Source organism: Coturnix japonica, chromosome W (assembly GCF_054131305.1).
Source record: "Coturnix japonica strain WE chromosome W, WE-NBRP24, whole genome shotgun sequence".
NCBI lineage: Eukaryota > Metazoa > Chordata > Aves > Galliformes > Phasianidae > Coturnix > Coturnix japonica.
The window spans coordinates 3983921-4005183 of record NC_140701.1 but is presented as its reverse complement, the minus strand read 5'-3'; the positions used below and the strand labels follow the sequence as shown (position 1 = coordinate 4005183).

General features: G+C 39.8%; 3 protein-coding genes across 3 annotated transcripts; all 3 read right to left on the bottom strand.

Annotated features, from left to right (window-relative positions):
* Positions 1-4813, bottom strand: LOC146754283 (uncharacterized). Its single transcript, XM_085527780.1, has 5 exons — positions 3837-4813; positions 3258-3396; positions 2406-2528; positions 1847-2008; positions 1-171 (listed from the first exon to the last, which is right to left on the bottom strand). The coding sequence occupies exons 1-5, from the start codon at positions 4715-4717 to the stop codon at positions 28-30; spliced, it is 1449 nt and encodes a 482-aa protein (XP_085383906.1). The 5' UTR covers positions 4718-4813; the 3' UTR covers positions 1-27.
* Positions 4749-12924, bottom strand: LOC146754282 (uncharacterized). Its single transcript, XM_085527781.1, has 7 exons — positions 12678-12924; positions 11783-12049; positions 9780-10047; positions 9212-9273; positions 8889-9008; positions 7474-7669; positions 4749-5035 (listed from the first exon to the last, which is right to left on the bottom strand). Exons 2-7 carry the CDS (start codon positions 11837-11839, stop codon positions 4851-4853), a joined length of 888 nt encoding a protein of 295 aa, XP_085383907.1. The 5' UTR covers positions 11840-12049; positions 12678-12924; the 3' UTR covers positions 4749-4850.
* A 2464-nt stretch (positions 12925-15388) lies between these two features.
* Positions 15389-20179, bottom strand: LOC146754281 (obscurin-like). The gene is made up of 3 exons (XM_085527505.1): positions 20167-20179; positions 16218-16484; positions 15389-16007 (listed from the first exon to the last, which is right to left on the bottom strand). Exons 1-3 carry the CDS (start codon positions 20177-20179, stop codon positions 15733-15735), a joined length of 555 nt encoding a protein of 184 aa, XP_085383631.1. The 3' UTR covers positions 15389-15732.
* Between the last annotated feature and the right edge of the window lie 1084 nt (positions 20180-21263).

Here is a 21263-nt window from a genome sequence, read left to right as displayed (position 1 = left end):
ATCAAAAGCAATACAATCACAACATTTTCAGATCTGAAGTTTCATACTAACCTCAGATTCATTTAATGAAGTGAGGCTCCTAGTACATGGACGTGACAAATAATTGTCTTCAGCTTTGCATCTTAATGGAATACTTTCTCCAGTTTTAGTTTTGCTTTGTTGTTTCCTAGGCTGTAAATATTTAAAAGGAGTAAAGATTAGGCTATGCATTAGACCTCCAAAATATCTCGAGTTTTCTAAAGTTACAGTGTAAAACCTCAAGCTCAGACGCCACATGAACACGTAAGCTGAAACACAGCACAAGTGTGGGAAGGTAGTAACATCTATTCATTGTGTGATCTTCAGATACACCCTACTGGGTCTCACTAACAGTCTCAGGCAGTATTCTGCCTCCAAAAGAGAGAAAGCGAGACATTATTTAGGGACAAAATCTGTAACGCTGGTCGTTTTGTCATCCATTCCCCCCATACTCTGCACGCTCACAGCTGCTATGTTAGAACACCAAAGGCTAAACCTCTGCCTAATCTTCAGCATCCACATACGAATACATGGAAAACTGCATGTTTGAGTGGAAGACAAAAAGAACCAACAAGTACTCATCACTGAATATGTAGTTAAAGGACTATATGCTAAGAAAAATGATTCCAGCTCCAGTATCTCCTAGGAAAACAGAAGAACAAAAAGGGGTTAACAAGATGTTAAGTACTGACTTTCTATAAATATAATCATACCTTTTCATTTACAGAGTCATTCCTTCTACTTTGTCTTTCTTCAAGTAAAGGTATTTCTGGCAAACACTGAGGGCTACTGTGGTTAATGCGTTGTTTTAATTCCTTTATAAAGTCATCTTTGTCAGCCAGTTCTTTTCTTAACTCTTCTATCACAGTTGCATTATCCTAATAAACAGTAAAAACTGCTGAGTTGTGGGATTGGCAAAAGGAATTAACACACACAAGCAGTATTGCAATTACTTAGTAGCATCAGTTTTAGAATTGCAGGCTAGAACACTTAACTATTCAAGAACAGTAACATTTCACGGATTTGTACGGTCACTGTTACAAGTGCAGTAGTCACAGAATTGCCTGGGAAGTTGTAATACAATATATTTTGATTCTTCTATTTTACTTATGTGCTTCAGCCTTCATCTCTCTTAAGATATAATAACGCGAGCTTTTATTTGTTCCCAAATCCTCGGTACTGTGAGAAAGTCGGCAGTTGTAGGGGAAGTTTTGCTATGAGAACATCTTTCTTCTCAGAGAAAGTGAATCCAAACATTCTCAAAAGAGCACAACTCATTTAGTCTTCTGTTTAGCTTCTGAAATTCTATGCTACGGCTTAGATTGGCTATCCTGATTAAAAGCTGGATGTTGAAATAAGAAATGCAACTTCCAGAGATCATCCCCCGTCTGCTTTTTGATGCTTCCCTTAATCTCTCTCCACGTCCCCTTCTGTCTTTTCATGCCATTGTAGATACTACCTCAGAGAAAGCAAAGAAAGTAAGAAACCTGAGACAGAACTACTGTCTGAGTATTGAGCCTAGCTTGGGATCCGGAAATGCTGTGAATTATCGGAAAAAGCTACAGATGTCCAGTATGATTGTAGGATCATAAGCATCAAACTGACATCTGCTTATCTGAACTACTGAAAAAATTGAAATTTTAGTAATTAACATAAATTCTGTTTCTGAAGAACAAAAATAAAAGCTGGTGCTTTTTTTGGTTAGTTGCACATGATGTCAATACGACAGTGTTCAAGAACAGAACCACACCCAGAATACAAAGAGCAGGTACAGGAGTCTTACAGAATTTATGGGTAGCTAATCAGGTAGGAGGAAAGGAGAGCTGACCTTGCTTGAATCCTTTAAGGCAGATTGTCTCAGTTCTGCTATTTCTGTCTCTTTTTGTATGACATTAGAAGCCAAAGTTTTGAGCTGTTTTTCCAAAGCTTCAACTAACTGATCTCTCTCCTCACGCCACTTTTGAAGATTATGGTCCTTTTCCTCCAGCTCCTATATTTCATGATGAAAGAAAAGCATACACAGTAGAAACAAGCAGAATTTTTAAGACAGCCTAGAATTAATAAGTTTTTCATATAGCATAAATAAGGACTCAAGCTGATAAAAAGAGTTTATGGTAAGACATTTCAATTAACATATCGTGATGTCACTCAACAAGATCAGGTTATATGCATGTATAACATATGTATTTACTATGCAGATTATTGTATTTAAAGCAATCTGCCAGTGCTCTGTAGTGACTAATTATTTGAATATCTTTCATGGTCTACCACTAATTTCAGTTGGCCACTTTCATTTTGCTCCAATTTTTTTTTTTTTTTGACCTTTTTCCTGTTGCTTGGAAAACCTGCATCATTCATTTAATAAAAATTAAGAGCAAGAAAAATACCTGTTTAAGTTGTTGGATAGTATAGTCTTTATAATCCAGCTCATCCTTAAACTGGTTATTAATCCTTTCAAGTTCTTCCATCTTGTTCCTGAGGGATTCCTCCACAGAACACATCGTGGACACCTGTAATGTAAGCACAGCTCACGGTTCATTAAAAGACTTCTGTAATCCAACCTGGCCAAATACTTCTTTGTTAAATAAAGAGGAATTCACAAACAAGTGCTGAGTAGGAAAACGACAGCAAGTGCAAGGTTACCAAGGAAGACATGAATTCATTTTTAAGCTTCAATTTTCCACCCCAAGCACACCCAATAAACTTTCAGACTAAGATCCTGCAAAATGGGTTTTAAGATATCTTCTTGTTTAATAATTAAATTTTAACTATTAACATCACTGAAGCTGAAATTGAAGAAAAAAAATATACATGCTTATATTAAAGAGCCTCCGGAAATTAGTCTATTTCTCTTCAAGTAAATAGCATTCTTCTTCCCAGTTATCAGCGTTTTTTCACAAGACTTAGGTTTTAGGCTTTGGAGTTACCACGGATACCAATGGCAAGTCACCAGTAACGTAGAGATAATAACAAGTCCCCTCCAGAGGCAGATTAGCTATGCTTTTCACAAACCTTATTCCAGACTACCAACCAACTTTACTTTCCTCTGTTCATTATCTATGTGAAACCATGTTTTAACTTCTGGTCCCCTCTAGAGCTTCAATGGCAACTTTACCTAAGATTTGCTGCTAGCCACACTAGTGTGAAATTTCCAGCTTCATAGTTAAAGTTTGAGAAGTTTTAACAGCAGAAAGCCAAGCATAATCTTACAGAAAAAAATATCTCAGTTGACTACAAACCTCGCTTTGTAGTTGCTGAATTTGTTTCTCGGCATCAGAATGTTTGTCTTTTAGATCTGCATACTCTTCTTCTTTCCTCTGCAAATCTTTTTTCAAATTCAGTACAAGGGCAGAACTCTCAGAAAGAATATTTTCTAGCCTTATGTTAAAAATAAAGACACAAAGAACATTACTGTTACACATCTCATGGAAACAGCAATTACAGCTTAATCCATGCCCTGCTTGTTGGTTTCTATTTGTAAATAGACTCTTAAATCTATCTAGACCAGTGACAAGATTTAAACAATTACTTTTGAATTTCAGCTTGCTTCTCATAATCAGATGCTGAAGCAATAAATTATTCAGATGCTATTCTGAGGGATGTACAACAAAACCACCAGAAATCCCCATATTATTCTTCATTTCCTTGCACACTCCTGTTTTCCCTTGGAACTCAAGTAGCATACCAAAGCATCCTAAAGTAGTAGTTTGGCCATTGATAAGCATGCAGATGCATTAAGTCAAAGGGATGTTCCCATTAACTATTTTTAACTCTAGTTCATTCTCAAAGGGCTCTAAGTTAACTCAGTGGTTACTTACGATTCTATACGTTGCACTTTCTCCATTTCACTCTTTTCCTTTTCCCGAAGAGAATGTTTCATCTGCTCCAAGCTGTTTTTCAGCTGCATAACTTCTTGAATCAGATTTGCTTCATTGCTACTTAACTCTTCAAACTTTTTGTCTGCATTTGCAGACTTCTCCTGCAGAGTTGCTGTAACTGTCTCCAGATTCACAATAATAGATTCTTTTTCTTTAAGTAATTCATTGAGTTTTGACACATTGTCTTCCATTGTCTTGTAAGCCTCCAGGCGATATTCAAGCTCTTTTATTTTTACCTCACAGTTGGCAACTTCCTCCTGAAATTGTGCAATCACTCTCTGATCTTCTGCAGTCTTTTCTTCAAAGTCCTGAGTTTTCTTTTCTATTTGCTCATGTAACTGATTCACAAGATCATCTTCCTGACTAGTGTGAGTTGTAATCTCACATAGCTTCATTACAAGTTGACGATTATGATTTTCAGCATTATTCAGTCCCGCCTTTAGGTTTTCATTGTCTTGAAGCAGTGCTTTGATGTGCTGACTTTTTTGTGAGGAAACATCAACAATACTTCTGCATACTTCCCAAATCCTTTCAAGACTATAGTTAAAGGAGAGGTCCTGCACAAGATCTGAGATGGAAGAAGTCTGTGACTGAATGCATGCAGAACTAATTTGAGATGTCCCTGTCTCATCCTTTTCAGAGTCTGAGGAATCCTTTACACTGACAAAGTCAGTACCGATGGCGTGAAACTCTAAGTGACATTTGTATAATTCATCTAATTTGGTCCGCATTTCTTTTACTTGTGACACTTTACCAATTATATATTCTTTGGCAACTTCTATGTTGTTAGTTAGTTGGGCATTTTTGTCTTCTAGTGTCATATTTATAGATTTCTGTTCATCCAGTTCAGAAGCAATTTCCCGATAGTCAGCTTGACCCTGCAGAATTTGTTCACGGAGGACATCAGCTGTTTCTTCAGAAAAAGAAAGCTCAATACGCAGGCTTGTTACCTGCTTACTGAAATCTTTTATTTTTTTCTCTTCTGCATTGTTCTTCAAGCACAGCTAAATGATGTTCCAAGATTTCAGTTCTTTCCCTCAGTGCTAGTACTTCCTTTCGGTACGTGGAGCACTTTTGTTTCATGTGTTCAATTTTCTTTTGCTCTACAGTGTTCTTTTTCTTTCTCTCATTTACAACTACTGTAAAACAAACAAACAAACAAACAAAAAAAAGGGAAAAGGAATGTAGCTCAGATTGATTAAAATCATTATTACATAGCAGTTCACAACACCAAGTAGCAACTTCTAATTGAAAAACTGTCGTAATATGCAAGCCATGCCCTCACATCACATAGTATTTGATACTAGTGAAGGAATTAAAGTCCTTTGAACACGTAATCAGGTGCCTCAGATTTCTATACAGAATTAACAGCAAAAGGTTTTCAGTCTGGAAGAACACTTTTACCATGGCACTACTCAAACCTTCCACTTCACACCAGTAGAAAATCTTATTAGATCTAAGAAACATGGGAACGAGATAGATAATTCACAGCTATATTCTTTCTATCTTCCCTGCTTCAGCAATCCCTATAAGGCAGCCAGGAATCACTCCATCTACATCTAAATGGTAGATAAACAGTTCTCGAAGAAATTTCATTCCAACTCACAGTCCTCTTACTTTCAAAAGAAAGATAAAACCCTGGACAAGTTGATCACTTAAGTGTTGATATCTGTCTCTCTTATTCAGTTGATCTCTAAACAAAATATGAGGATTCCTACTTCTGTCCACACTTACTCTTTTGCATATAAAGTTCACTCATAAAGTTGTACAAATTTGCAGATTCAAGTTTCCATAAATATTCCATTAGCTTGGGGCTGTTTTTTTCTTTAACTGGTGAGCAATTAGCTAAAATCACATGCATTTTCTTTCTATCAAAAGTGACTTCTGCTGTATTTCATCATTGCTTTAGAATCCAGTTATGTCCATTCCATAATATGCATACTTTAAGTATTAAAAAAAATAAATATAAGTCAAGACTTACTAGGGATTGTGTCACCACAACAATATATTCCATGGTGATTCTTGTACAGTCCTTTTATTACTACAACTACAGAAATGCAGAATTTTATAGCGCCCACGTGCAGCCTGCATTACATACAGATTCACATGTACTGCATGGAAACAGCCTCTTAACTCATCTAAGGAGTTTTATATACAGCCCTCAACTGATTTAAAAGTCATACTGAAGAAACAGCAGTGGCATATTCCACCCCAAACCAGGTTTTGGTTTGATTGCTGCTCCCAGCAACACTAGTGAGGGGAATATGATTTATAAGTAATCTAAACACTTTATGCTGAAAACAACAAGCAAGCACTAAGCAAGATAAATAAGACTAGGGAGAAGATGTGTAATGTTCAGTCTAGAAGCTCCTTACACAGGAAGTAGGGAAAAAGCATTATTACAGAGCATAGGAAACAAGACCTAAAAGCTCAGAGAATGGTGTAAATACCCTGAACTTGAAGCTGAGATAACCTAGCATCTCCTAAAACACTTTTGCTCGTGCTACTTATATAACTAATTCTACAAAAGAACCAGCACAACATACCTGTGCTCATTGTTCTACTGTGTATATTTAACATAGCTAAAGAATATATATTAAGCAGTTTTTGAAATTGGACGCTATTAATACTCACAAATAGAAGAAAATTTTAACATGATTGAATACTCAGTACTTCTTAACAGAAAACTTCATGCTGACATTGTGACTATCAGCTACCCATTTTAATTCCTATGTGGAGCGTTGCTGTCATTAATTGTTAAATGAGAGCTTTGGTCATATGATTAGAACAAACCCACTACTATTTGGAGTATGGAGGAGTCCACATCCCTCCCTCAGTCTCTGGTAAGATGCTTATATGTGATGCCATTCAGTGGTCACATTAGGATTCAATATTTATGCCAAATAAAGGCAGCAGGGACAAATCATCCAAGAACAGCATCTCATCCAAAGAAGGCCTTGACTTTCTCCCTTGCACATATTTTCCAAGAGGAATACAAGAAAGGAAGGGACTACAGCTAAGTTTTAGATTTTCCCTTCTACATTGTATATGCCTTCCGTAATTCTAGGAACACTGATGCTCAGCTGTGCCCAGAAGTGAAGTTAAATGCATCAGAGCTTATCCAAACCATTTTGCTCAAATATTGCCCATGAGTGAGCAATTAGCAGGTCGTCAACAATTTTGATAGTTGCTTCAGGAAAAACAAAACAAACAAAAAAAAGCACTTGAGCAGCTGATGCTACTCAGAAGATCAGCAACAGCAGTTGAAACAATCCTAAAGAAACTGCTTTAAAACTATTACCAAATCTGCAAGTGCATCAACAGATGAGGAAAAAGCAGCAAAAAGGAAAAAAATAGTGCAAAAAACTTTTATTCTTAAGCATTCAAAAATGAACAGCATAGGACCTTCTGAAAAAGGGATATTTACATAACAGTTACTTCTATTTACAGTTTAACACAGTGGCTTTTCTCCTTATACCATAAGGTACGCGCTTCACAGCCTTTTGCTTCCTATCCGGAATAGGAAGCAATTTATTGTTTTGGAAGACACCCTGTTCAACGATGGAAGAAACTGTACCTTTCTTTGGAGGTGGCTCTTCCACAGTAGGCTTATCTTCATCACTACTGCGCTTTCTTCCCACTTCCAACTCAGTTTTCTCTTGTTTCAGTGCTTTAACTGAAAGCACTGAAAACTGGCTGCTTTCAGTTCCTTTATTAGTGTTCTCTTCTCCCGGTTCTGCTTTAATGGTAGTTAAATGGTAGGTAGTCTTTTCCTGTATTGATATAAGATCAGTTACATTGAAGCTTAACAAAAGGAGCATTTAAGTCTCAGTAATCTTCTGTAGGCAAATATTTACACAAAACCATACAGCTAAAATATTTACCCGGTGACTCAATAGACATCAGTTACAAATCTCAATAGCAGACAGAACAAGTACACCTTCAGATAATGACAAGTGCAATACTTGGTAGAGTATACAAGGGAAAGCAAGAGCCTAGCAGGTTACAAAGTAAAAGACTTGCACACAATCAAGAGTTTACCAGTTTATCAAAGAATTTCCTGTTTCCAAGAAGTCAACAAAATTACAAACATGGTCAAAGAGCAAATGGTCAGCTCTCATACAAGTTCATCACATCACACTTCTGCTAAGCTGCTAAAATCACTTTCATCGTGACAGATATAATCCAACCTTAAAGCTTAGTCAGATCTGTCACGCATATTTTAGATTGTGTCCTTGACCACAAGTGAAGCTTCCTTACTTACAAGATGACGATTGTTAAGCCATGCTGGCACTGCCAAGGACTGATTATTCATCTTTAGTAACTTATGAAAAGAAAAGCCTCAGAAGTGTTCAGGCCACACAATCTCACAGATAGAGTTGGAGCCTTGTTCTTGGAAGAAGTAATAGGTGAGGACATGACTACTCATCACAGTCAGCTTTAACACCATGGAAATACTAAGTTGCAGTGATACAGACAGTCAAAGACTAAGAAGGGTCAAGTTGCTAAGCTTACAAGGTTAGAGATCTGAGTGACAGAATTAACTATAAATGTTTTCAGAGCTACTTCAGGCTACCAAACATCAAAAAATGAACAAAAACCACCAGAAGTGGTATGCACACATACTTAATCAAGCTAGTCTTCACATATTCAGTAGCTCGCAGTACATTAGTCAGGATAAAGTTTTATGGACTGCATAGAACATGGAGATATCCTGACCATTCATACTCGTACTTCCAACTCTACTCAACATACTTTTACTGTTGCTCTTCCTCTGATGTAGGAGTGTGAGGCAGGAGTTAGTGGAACACACTGATATTTTTGTTGTTTGTGTTAACAACAACTACCTTCAGATAAATTTGAATTGTTTACAATTTCAAGCGAGTACCAGCTACACACAGAAAATCAGTTTTCCAAAAATGTGTTGATTACAAGCATAGAATTAGTGTTTTCCTTTTTTTGTATAAGGATATGGAGATGTGTAAAACTCACATAATCTTTTACTTTTTCCTCTAAATGAGATTTTAAGTCTTGTAGCTCTGTAATAATGTCATCTTTCTGCACCACGATGTCCATTAGCTCTCGAATCCTTTCATTTTGTGCATTCATTTTCTTAGAAATAAAAAATAAAAAAAATTCAGTCATCAGTTTCTAATGGAGTGTTAAGTAGCTGAATTACACAATGCATTAAAGGCAAATTCAGTTAAGCTAAGCTCGGTAAGAAATCTATTAATGGAGCCTACTGGAATAGCATTTTAAGCTACCACAAGTTGGTATTAAAACAATTTTACACAACATCTTCTTGATAAAGTTACCTCAGTTGCTTCTTTAAGTTGCTCATCAGACTCATCCAATTTAATCATCTGCATTTCAAAGTCTGTAACACACAGAAAAGGTTGTATTACATAAGTAGCCAATAGATAGTTTATTAAGTAATCAATTTTTCCAGATATTCTAATGTTTAGGTAGCTTTTGAACAGATTAATTAATTTGCATGTGGTCTTCACTTATTGGGAGTGATTCAAAAGTTTTCTATATTTCTTGGAACGAAAACATTGCATCAACAAGACATAAAGAAGAGTAGAGATTACAATATAAAAGTAAAAATCAAGATATAGATATATAAGATATATTTAACCCCATACTTATGAAAGCGTAAAGCTGCTAGTTGCAGTTTAAAGGAGAGGGGGGAAAAAAGAAAAGAAATAACCAAAAACCGTGGAATTGCTGAACCTGAATATACACAAGGAACAAACTATCACTTATCTACAGGCTATGGTTCCAAAGGTAGAACATCTCCTCTAATTCCTACTCAAACTGGTTATTTCTCTTTTAGATTAATGAACTATTTCTGTCTTCTACCTTTCACATCGCATAACTCACCTTTGTTCTTCTGCATCAGCTCTTCTTCAGTTTTAAGTAGTTTGGTGTTTTTCTCTGTTAGCTCTTCTTTGGTCTCCATCAGTTCAAAGTTAGTTTTCTCCAGCTGCTTTTCAAACCAGCCAATATCTTCCTTCGGGTCCTCCAGGGATACAATGGAACTATGTGCTGCCTCAGCTTGCTCTTTAATATCCATGACATCATAATGCATAGAATCAAGAATGCCCTCAGGATCAACACAGGTGTCAGGCACTATGCTATGTTCTCCACCCTGAAACGTAATTTATAATCAGTTAAAACTGGTGAATAGCTGACTACATAATAGCTGTTATTTCTACAGATAGTCTGGATAGCCACTATGAAGACAGCCATACAAGAAGTTTTTAATTTCAGCTTCAAAACCCACCTCACAAATTCACATACAACATGACAGTGATTCATATGGGGGGAAGATAAGTGGCATTCTAGTAACAGCTAATATATTTCATAGTATTTGATGACCACGCTCCCTTTTTTTTTTTTTTTTTTTTTTTTTTTTTAAATATTACCCCAGATTGATCTCCTTCAAATTTAACGTACAAGTTCGGACTCCCCTTTTCTTTGTATACAGCGTAAATTTTCATTTTGTGTTGCAGAAACAAGGAAAATGCCAAAATTCCCAAAGCTTTCTGAAACTGTTCTTAAGGCTCAGCAACTATTCCTGCTAGATGAAGAATAGATGTATCTTGCTCATCATACAGCAACACAGCATGCACTTCTTTGTAAACAGCCTTGTGTTTCTACAAGATGTGCCCATAACATTTAAATAGTAAAAAGGAAAATATTTAAGAAAAAAAAAAGAAAAATACCAGGGTGTCATGGTTTAATAATTTTGTAATTTTGCTATCAGTATTCCACATCATAACGTCATATAAAGCATGAATAATTTTACTGCTCCCGAACACTTGCAGTATATTGATGATATTGTCGTGTGGGGCCATACAGCAGCAGAGATTTTCAAGAAAAGAAAACAGATAATCCAAATTCTTTTGCAAGCTGGTTTTGCCATTAAGCGCAGCAAGGTGAAGGGGTCTGCCCAGGAAATCCAGTTCTTAGGTGTAAAATGGCAAGATGGGCATCGACACATCCCAGCAGATGTGATTGAAAAAATCACTGCTATGTCTCCTCCCACCACCAAGACAGAGACCCAATCTTTTCTGGGAGTAGTGGGCTTTTGGAGAATGCATGTCCCAAACTACAGCCACATAGTGAGCCCCCTCTATCAGGTAACACGGAAGAGGAATTATTTCTCACGGGGTCCTGAGCAGCAGCAGGCTTTTGAGCAGAGAAAACAAGAGATAGCCCGTGCCGTGGCCTTGGGGCCAGTACAGACAGGACAGGATGTAAAGAACATCCTCTACACTGCTGCTGGAGAGAAAGGTCCCACTTGGAGTTTGTGGCAAAGAGCTTTAGGAGAAACCCAAGGCCAACCCCCGGGACTTTGGAGTCGAGCATATAAAGGGTCTGAGGAGTGCTACACTCCAACTGAGAAAGTCTTAGCCGTGTACGAGGGGGTTTGGGCTGCTTCTGAAGTAGTTGGGACAGAGGTTCAGCTCCTTCTAGCACCTCGCTTGCCTGTGGCCCCCCTGTCACGGACACAGGTAGATTTTTGTTTAAACCGTGACAACTACCCAGAATGCAGCATAAGGGAATTTTTGCCTAGAACTCTGGAGGACTATTTTTAACTCAGAAAGGTCAGAGAAAGTTCACACTGATTTCTGGGTCACCAGCCTCACCGTACATCAGCATTTTTGGTTTTTAAATGATACATAAAGTTCTCAATAGCACTGCTCTAGTCGGTAGTTCTTTCCCTTTCTGTGCAGCTTGCTCTGTGCATGGCTTGTGAACTGCTATTCAGGCCAGACAGCTGCAGCCCCAAAGACCTGCCATAAATGTACAAATTCTACCAGGATAATGTCTTGGGAGTGGAGAAACAGGATGCGCAGTCATATGGCTCTCACACATACCTTGTACAACCAGCTTGGCTCTGGACTGGGCATCACCAATGTCACAGGTGTACACATCACTGTCACTTTTCTCCAGATTTTTTATGCACAGCTGCAGGTCTCGTCCTTTCTGTGCCCTCTTGTATTTCCTGCCAGGCCTGAGCACAGCAATGCCTTTCCTCCATATGACGAAGGATGCGGCTTTCTCGCTCTGACATGTAAAAAGTGCACTTCCACTTTCTTCAATTTTCACATCTGAAAGTTCCTTGATAAAGTAATTAGGTTTTTCTGGAAGGAAAAAAAAAAGGATGAGGGTGTAGGACAAAGGGATTTGTTACCCCAACAAGTCCCAAGCATACAGAGGTGTCCTGAATCTCCTTTGCCCTCATTTCAGAATATCACATAGAGATGCAAAGAGTCTAAGAAGACCACAGAGTCCACCCATTTACATAGGTTTGATAATTCCAGTAGATATCTGCAAAGTTCAATACCATTATACATGCGCTGGTAGGATCTCATCTGATCAACTGCATATAGTTTTGATTACACATATTCAATATAGACTAATTCAGATTGCCATCTTTTCGTGGCTCACTAACACCCAAGATCATAGAATCATAGAATGATCACAGAATCATAGAGTGGCCTGAGTAGAAAAGGACCTCAAAGATCATCTAGTTTCAAACCCCCTCAAAGGGGTCACCAACCACCAGACCAGGCTGCCCAGATCCACATCACACTGGAGAATCATTCAGTTTCCAGATTATTTTAAGGAAAAGACTTTAATCCATCATATTTTCTGAAAACTAAGAATTGATCCTGCTCAAGGAAACAGAAGAGAAAAACATCACCCACAGGCTGCAGATATTTACCTCGACTTCTCTACATGCCATCCCCAGTGTGCTTTTCAACTCACCTTGCACAGTGACCCTGGCTTTTGTTATGGAGTCCTCTGTCTCACAGGGGTACTCCCCACTGTCCTTGGCAGTAGAGTCATGGATGATCAGAATGGCCCCACTTCCCTCCTGCTGCAAGTCATACTTCTGGCTTTTTCTGATTGCTTTGCCATCCTTGTACCACCTGATGTTCTAATCCGTTTTGACAGCTCACAGCTCAGGCTGATGTCCTGCCCTGCTGCTGCTGTCTTATCCTCCAGCTGTTTTGAAACCTCAGTAGGTTTTCCTGGAAGAAAACATTGCTTTTTGAGTAACATACACTTAGGGTAGGATGCCTCTCTCAAAATACATGCATCTACATGCTGGAGATAAGTTAGAGAGGCACTTGCAACAGAGGCCATCCTACAGCCAGCAGTAATCTGCAAAGTACAGACAATAGAATTCCAGGCAGCATTTATTCTCTCTTAAATCTACCCCATTGAGGATGATGAACCATGTCTGAAAACTGCCTCTTTCTTCTCTCCACTCATCACACTGGGAGCCTCGGATGATGCTCTCAGATGCACATGCTCTAGATAGGAATTTGTTGTACAGCTAGATGGTGTGAAGGCCATCCCTTCAGCTTATAATTAGAGGATATTTGCTCCCACAGTTCCCTCAACAGAGCATTCCTGATTTACTGTTAATGGAACAAGCTGTAGTGAGATGCCCATTTCCAACACTACCCCAGTGCTTTGGGTAGTTCTCACATTTGTGTCAAATGGTTCCTCCTTTTACTTATTTTTAAGAGAAATTCTCAGTGCTTCAAGGTTCAAGTAGAAGGTTGCTATTCACTTTAACCATATTATGAGTTAGCTCTCATGACAATCTTATCAGAAGACAGTTGAAGGAATCAGACCCCAGAATCTCTCCCATCTCATTGCCTTTCACAGAGAGGCTTTGGAGGTTAGACCACGGGCAGTAAAAACGACTTCCCCAGAGTCAGTAGGAGTCACACTTTTGATAAGGAGAGCCTATTTCTGACTCACGTTAGAAGCTTTAAATCACCCACCACTTTCCACTCTGCTTCCATTCAGTGTCCAGTTGAACTCATCAATGCTTTCATGGGACAGAATGCATTCAAAAGTGCCATCTTCTCCCTCCTGGATTTCATTGTTTTTCAGCCGTTTGGTAATGCCACTATTCAGCTCTGGAAGGTAAGAGATAGGTTAGTATGAGGTTTAGATGGAGAAAAGGCATTTGTGACTGACATGAGTAGCAGCACTGGTGTTTTAACTCAGGATTAGCAGAACATGGCTGTGTTCCTTACTGATGTATTCTCTAAGACATTCTCTACTCAGAATTACCAGAAAGCTATAAAAAAAAAGAGACGTAAATCTCTTGGCTTTGCTCTGGAAGAACTACAAGGCGAGCAGCTCAGCCCATGGAGCAGAATGAAGATTCAATGAGCCACAGAGGGAACAACCTAACAGAGAGGACAACTCTAGGATGCTGCGTGAGAAAAAGGGTTTTGCCTATGACAAGAAATCAAATGTTTCTATTAGCTAATTTGTTACCATCCTACCCTACTGGTGTTCAAACCATTTCTCCATTTTAGGGAAATTTAGAAAGGAAATATTTCCAGGACATTCTTGACGTGTTTGGTGATTTTCATGGCAAAATGAGACACATTTACATCAAAAGCAATGGGAATTTTCCAGACATCACTGCGCTAAATTGCAGTAATACACTTCTATTGTAGAAACTATTAAGGCTCGTGGGGGAATAGGTGTAAGACATAGTGACCACACTGAATGTGCTTTCAGCACTCCTTTACTTTCCACAGTACTTACCCTGAATGCCGACCTTTGACTTGGCAACATCACTGCCAATATCACAGGTATAGAAACCTGCATCTGACTTCTCGAGGTCATGGATAAGGGGACATAGGGTCTTCCCAGACTGTACCAGCTCATACTTGTTGCCAGAAGAGAGCACATCACCGTCCTTCTTCCACACTGGTTTGACCTTCTCTTTAGAGACTTCGCATTCCAATTTAATCACACCCCGCTCCTCAACAAAAACATCATCCAAGGACTTCATGAAGACAGCAGGCTTCTCTGCAATTAAACAGGCAAAACAGAACAACGTGATACAGAAGTTGAGACATTTCCAGTTGCTTTCAGATTTTTAAATAGGGATCAATAAATCTTTACCAGTACTGACGACACCAGTATAGAACCTAAAGCGATTTCATGTCCGTTGACTGAATGCGCTTTATGGTATTCTGAACTAATCAGGAGGAGAATACAGGGAACAGGAGGGACAGCCTGCATTGCCGGTGGGTGGGACTGATATCATATGAAGTAATTGGTATGCAGCTCTTCTAAAGCTGGAGAGCCGGCATTGCCCTCACATACAGCAGAGCTCATACAGCAGGCCACAGGATTAAGAGGATAAGCTGCTGAACAATTTTGATTTTCCTGTTTTATTGACTCCTTTTATCTATCTTCTATTTCACACATCAGATGTTTATAATGGGGAAAAAACACCCACCAAATGCAAAAGAAAGGAGAAAAATGAAATCCTTCAAACTCTGGAGTGCATGGAGTAAAAGAGCTTAATTGCTGGGGAGAGCAGATTAGAATCACAGTATCCTTAGAATTGGAAGAGACCCTTAAAGGCCATCTAGCCCAGCTCCCCTGCAATAAAAAGGGACATTCACAGCTAGATCAGGTTACTCACAGCCTGGTCATTAGTCATTCCAGAGGCAAAACACACACTGAATGAGCTCTCCCTGCAGTCATAAATACTTGGAGACAACAGCATTGACACTGCATGTTACTGAAGCAGTAAAAGAAATTGCTCTTGTAACTCTTCTTGTGTTAAGTAAAATGATGATAAAAAGCAATGGAATGCTTTGGCAGGACACCAAAACCATCCTCCTTCGTTGATATCTGCTGCAATGGAACCTTCCACTGGAAGAAAGCCCCTGATGTCTTGTCACCCCAGAGAGGTGAGCTTTAGAAGCAGGACTGCTGCACAATAGAATGAACTGGGGCTCCTTAGCATCTCTTACATCCAGGAGGGGTGTGATCAGACCCACCTATCACCTTCAGGTGCGCTTTCTGACACCTTGTCTGACTTCACTGTCACTGTGCCAGCATCCTCAGGCTTAACCTGCTTCATTGTCAGTTTGCAGCAATTGCCAACGTTCTTGATGTCATTGTAAGTGTTGGTGTAAAGGAGGTTGCCATTCAGGAACCATTCCACGTCCTCGTCATCATGGGACAGCTCGCAGGAGAAGACAGCAGAGCTCTCTTCTTCAATTTCTACATCCTGCAAGTGCTTCGTTACTTCTACATTGCGGGCTGTGGGGAAACAAGGTGAACTGTTACCACTGTTACTATAAATCATACTGGGATGTGGTAGAATGGTTGGACTAGACGATCTTTGTGTAGTATTCTCAGTGAAGATTATACATTTATAAAGTTAGCAGGAGAGAACGGCAGAAATCAACCAAGAGAAGAGAAATCTGAGGTGAAATAGGACATGTAAGAGACCACCCCCCCTGCTCTTACCTTCAGCTGTCAGCGTGGTTTCAGTCTCTGCAATTCCTGCCTTGCACTTGTACACACCAGCATCATTGGGCTTCAGCTTCAGAATCTTGAGCTCTGCTGAATGCTTATCCCTCTTGATCTTGTACTTCTCAGAGGGCACGATGGGTGTGTGGCCCTTGAACCATTTCACAACCTTTGGAGAAGGCCTGAAGTCACAGGACAGGATGACAGAATGACGTTCCAAAGCTGTCTTGTCCTCCAGCTTCCTGGTGATTTGTATATGGTAATCTGCAAAGCAGGGGTGGAAGAGAAGAAAGGATGAGGACAATTGGAAGAAGAGGAAAGTCTCTTGCGTCTGCTCCATTTCAATTAATCTCATGTTCACAATGGTTTTTTGAACCACTCTAAAGATAAAAAAAACGATTGTCTATAGGGAATGCCATTGACTACATTTCTATAAAGTAATACTGTATATTATCTACCAAATGCAAGGTCCAGCTCTTGTTCTGTGCTTATTAAATTGCTCCCAAATGTTGAGGCTTTTATTCAAATAAGAGTGAGTTAAAAATATAACAAGTACTTTAGGATGTGAATGGATAATCTTACGCTGGGGACAACAGCGGACAAAAAGCCTGGAAGTTTCTTTCAGATGAAATCAATGAGAAATGGCATCAAACTTATGTGCTACCAAACTTCAACTTGTCTAGTTCTGAAATACAATTAATTTCACCTGATTTGACCTCTTTGCTATAGCCAAGGACAAAACGTCAGCTCTGTAGATCTGAATAGTAAGCACATCAAAACTATTCAAACAGATCTTTTACTGAGATGCAGCTGTCTCATTTAGTGTCCAACGACTTTTAAATGGAAATGGAGCAGACCCTCCAGACACACACACAATATTTCAAAGACCCCAGTGAAAGAAGACTGTACGTTAATTAATTCTTCATCTTCATGATGTAAACCAAGCCAGGATATGTTACCTCTGACGAGCAGATTGGCTGTGGATTTTGATTTGCCAATTGAGAACTGAATGGTGCCTGTCATATCAGTGGTGGTTTTCAGTATGGTCAGCTGGTGGATGGTGCCTTCTTGCTGCATAATCAAGTTTCTGCCAGCCTGTAAGACTTCCCCACGTAGATACCACTTGGGAGGTTTCACAGAAGGAATGGATATCTCGCATTCAAATTTGGCTTCTTCAGGCTCAGTCACATAGTCATCACACAGCTCCTTTACTAGATTAATGGATTGCTCTTTAAGAAGGATGGAACAAGAGAAAGCAGAGATTTAGAAGGAATGTAAAAAACCCTTACATTATCACCCCACTTACTCACACCAGCATTACTGCACATGAACACTACACCTATCAGCTCAGAATGCCTTGAAACATCATTAAAAAATAATAGAAAGAAAAGAATGTTGTTAAGAAGTCAGACAATAAGATTGACAATCTGAAAAGTGCCCAGATCTTCTGATTCCCAGTCCAACATCTAAATCAAACCATGACCTTCCCATCCCAATATCAAACTCCTCGCATTACGAAATGGAAAAGAGGTTCAATGAAACACGCACATTGATAATTACTTTGGTTAAATACAGCAACTTAGCTCTGAACAACAAGTTTTCACCTAGTAAAGGTCTCTGTAGCTCAAATGTAATGACTCTACTTAGGAGAAATTCATTTTCCAGGAAGTTCTTGCCCTTATAATTGTAACAGTGGCAAAGCTGGGGACTGAACTCTTGAGTAGTGTGCTAACTCAAATGTCTCCCTTTTCTTTATCACACTTAACATCATATATATACCCTAACATTGTATATATTAAAAAAAAAACCAAAACCCTGTGTTCTTTTCAAACAGCAAGAGAAAATGAAGAAAAAGTCAAGCTATGTTTTTTATCCCTCAACGTTCAAACACAAAGCTGAAGTCTAAACGTAGAAAATCAACCTCCTAAGAAAATAATCTGTTTTACTTAGCAAAAGTAAATTCCAAAAGAGAAGCTGGATATTTTGTGGGCAGAAAGGTAGGTAGGTAGGAGTTTTTATTTCTGTGAAAGGTCCTGGTGGTGTTTAACTTCCTTGACATTAAATCAAAGGATGTTAGCTCGTTTATAACATAAGATAATTTAATCAAAATCGTCATCAGAAGCATAATTACCTTTAACTGTAAGATGGGCACAAGATTCACGAGATTCTGCCTTTTCTGCTACAGATTTTATTTCTGCTGCATCCTTGACTTGGACACGTGTGTAAGTCAGCGAGTAGCTCTTTCCTGAAGCAGAGAACCACAGAGTCACTAAGGCTGGAAAAGACCACTAAGGTCATCTAGTCCAACCGCCAGCTCATCCCTACCAAACTGGGCTCTTGAGAGCAACCCCACAACTACACTTGGCTTCCTTGAGCAAAGAGCTCTGAGGCACATGGCCAGGCTGAGCATCATCCATCTGGTTTCACAGCATCACTGCCTGTTCTCTCATGTCAATGAAACCAGCCATTCCCCCACATCCACATCCCCACCAAAGTGTAATCTAAACATGGCTTCTACAAGGACTGACCAAATGTGGCTGTTGTCACCTTCAAAGTACCTGATACAGAAGGATCACACTCACTGTCAGACAAAACCTCTTTGGAGAGGTGAACTGACTGCCCTGTTCACCCCCACTTTGGAAATAACTGCACTCATTTCCTACCTGCTCCCAGCAGTGTGGGATGGTGGGATAGCATCACACTTCCCACACTAAGCATCCCACCATGTCACTTGTTCCACCCTAACCTCAGTCCCAAAACAAAAGGGGAACTCCCTTCTGAACCTTCTTCACTTCATTTCAGATGTCTTATATGCTTGATCTCCAACCCACCCCCCACTCAGGAGAAAGATCCCCCTCTTACACCCTACCATCTTGCCGCATTCTGATGTTGTCATCAGCCTTCAGCTTGTTGTCCTCTTTGTACCACTGGCTCTGAACCTCATCGTGTGAAATCTCAGACAAAAGATGCACTCCCATATTCATTCACTTCCACATCTTCCAGTGCTTTAACAATCTTGATATCTCCAGCTGTGAAGCACTAGAGATATATTTGTCAGGATATTTCCAGAACTGAGTGCAGCATCTTTTCCTTACACATATTTGCATAGAAAATGAGTAGGATTATGTTTTATTCTAAACCATCATCCATTCCTGAGTCATTTCTCTCTTCAACACAGTCAATGCATTATTGCCCTTGAACTTAAAGATAGACTTACTAGCTACAATGGAGCTCCCTGCAAACAGTTTTCATGGAAACCAGAATCTCATTTATTCTAAAACCTTTCAAGCAAAATTAAGGGTAGAAAAACAATAGAACTGACTGAATCTTTAAGGTCATTTAGTTCCAGTCCCCCTGCTATAGGCAGGGACACCTCCCTCCAGACCAACTCTTCTCCTCAGGGTCAAGGCTTCTCTCAAATCATTCTCCTCTAAGCCTGTGCCTGTGCTTGGGATTGCCCTGACCCAGGTGCAGGGCCTTGTACTTGGCCACACTCAAGTTCATGAGGCTGCCAAGGGCCCACCTCTCCAGCCTGTCCAGGTCCCTCTGAGTAGCATTCCTTCCCTCTAGCACATCAACAGCACCGCTCAGCTTGGTGTCATCTGTAGACTTGCTGAGGCTGCATTTGATTCCACTGTCCATGTTGCCTACAAAAATGTTAAATAACACTGGTCCCAACACCACCCTCCACCTGGACACTGAGCTATTGACTGCTGCTCTCTGAGTGTGACCATCCAGACAGTTCCCTATCCAGCAACTGGTCCATCCATCAAAACCATTTTTCTCCAGTTTGGTGACCAGGATGTCATGCAGGACGGGATCAAATGCTCTGCACAAGTCCAAGTAGATGATGTCAGTTGCTCTCCCATTATCCACTGATGCTGTTACTCCATCATGAAAGGCCACCAAGTTTGTCAGGCATGGCTTGAATTTTAGGAAGCCATACTGGTTACCACCATCACCTCATCTTTATTTTCCAAACTATGCCAAGGAGAACTAGACAGAACTCTACAGTGTCGTGTCACTACAAACCTGTCTGAATCATTGGCTTCTCTGCATGCTCATCACTCGTCTCTCCTTACCTTGTGTGCCCACAGTGTATGGGGAATGTCAGCCACAAATCTTACCTAGGGGACATCTTTGCTTCAAAATCCCTTGAACATCACACAATCCCTTTTAACTCTCCAGGTCTGCACTTCTTTATGTCAGAATCAGACCATATTTCTGTGCTGCTATTTCCCTTTCCTTCTGAAGGGCCTGGATACAACTTGGATTAACCTCAGGAGCAGAGTTCCTGCATAAAACAGCCAGTACTGAAACAGCAACCCAGCCTGGTTGCAGACTGAGAGAGAAAATGAGAGTTCACCGCCTGTGAATAATGATACTTCTCTTATTTCCCTGGGAAGTAATGTCCACTTTTTTACTTTGACGGAGCTCCTTCCCATCCTAGAAGGGAAAATATCAAGTCAAATCTACATTAGTCCTTCCATCTCTGCACTGGGCAAAGGCAGCCTTCAGATCTATGCCTAATTCACCCAATTCCGTAGAATTAATGGAACTGTACTTACTGGAACATATGCTGAAGCTTAAGCACAGTGCAGTGTTTTCAACATGTAGGAATGGCTATAGAACATGCATAAATTCTTGCTGAAATATGACAGCTTAAAGCACTGCAGAGGACTGTTAACAAGCCCGTTTGGACATCACCTTGAATAAATGACGTTATCCCCAAGTAAGGGAAGGAACAGCTGAGCACTGGGGAGGTACACAAAGGGCCAGAGCAAATTCTCACACTGTCAGGTGCAAAGAAAACTGAGATTTCACCCTAAAACCCAGTTCACAACAAGGCTACAAAATCCTGGCTGAGAATTTCTGAATGCTCACCAGTTGTTTCCAGCTCGATGGTCATCTTCTGGCCAGCAGCCTCACAGATGTATTCTCCAGCATCTTTCTTCTCCAGCTGCTCCACAACCAGACGCCGTGTTTTGCCCACAGATTCCATTCTGAACTTTCTGGAGGAGGCAAGCAGTCTTCCATCCTTGT

Coding starts and splice junctions, on each gene's coding strand:
- LOC146754283 (XM_085527780.1), bottom strand. CDS start 4,717: ATGACACTAGAAGACAAAAATGCCCAACTAACTAACAACATAGAAGTT. Junction 2,529..3,257: donor TTCAGCAACTACAAAGCGAG/GTTTGTAGTCAA, acceptor CTTACATTACAG/GTGTCCACGATGTGTTCTGT. Junction 2,009..2,405: donor CTATCCAACAACTTAAACAG/GTATTTTTCTTG, acceptor CATGAAATATAG/GAGCTGGAGGAAAAGGACCA.
- LOC146754282 (XM_085527781.1), bottom strand. CDS start 11,839: ATGTGTACACCTGTGACATTGGTGATGCCCAGTCCAGAGCCAAGCTGG. Junction 9,009..9,211: donor AACTTAAAGAAGCAACTGAG/GTAACTTTATCA, acceptor TTTATTTCTAAG/AAAATGAATGCACAAAATGA. Junction 5,036..7,473: donor AGAGCCACCTCCAAAGAAAG/GTACAGTTTCTT, acceptor TTTGTTTTACAG/TAGTTGTAAATGAGAGAAAG.
- LOC146754281 (XM_085527505.1), bottom strand. Junction 16,008..16,217: donor AACCACGCTGACAGCTGAAG/GTAAGAGCAGGG, acceptor GTTTCCCCACAG/CCCGCAATGTAGAAGTAACG.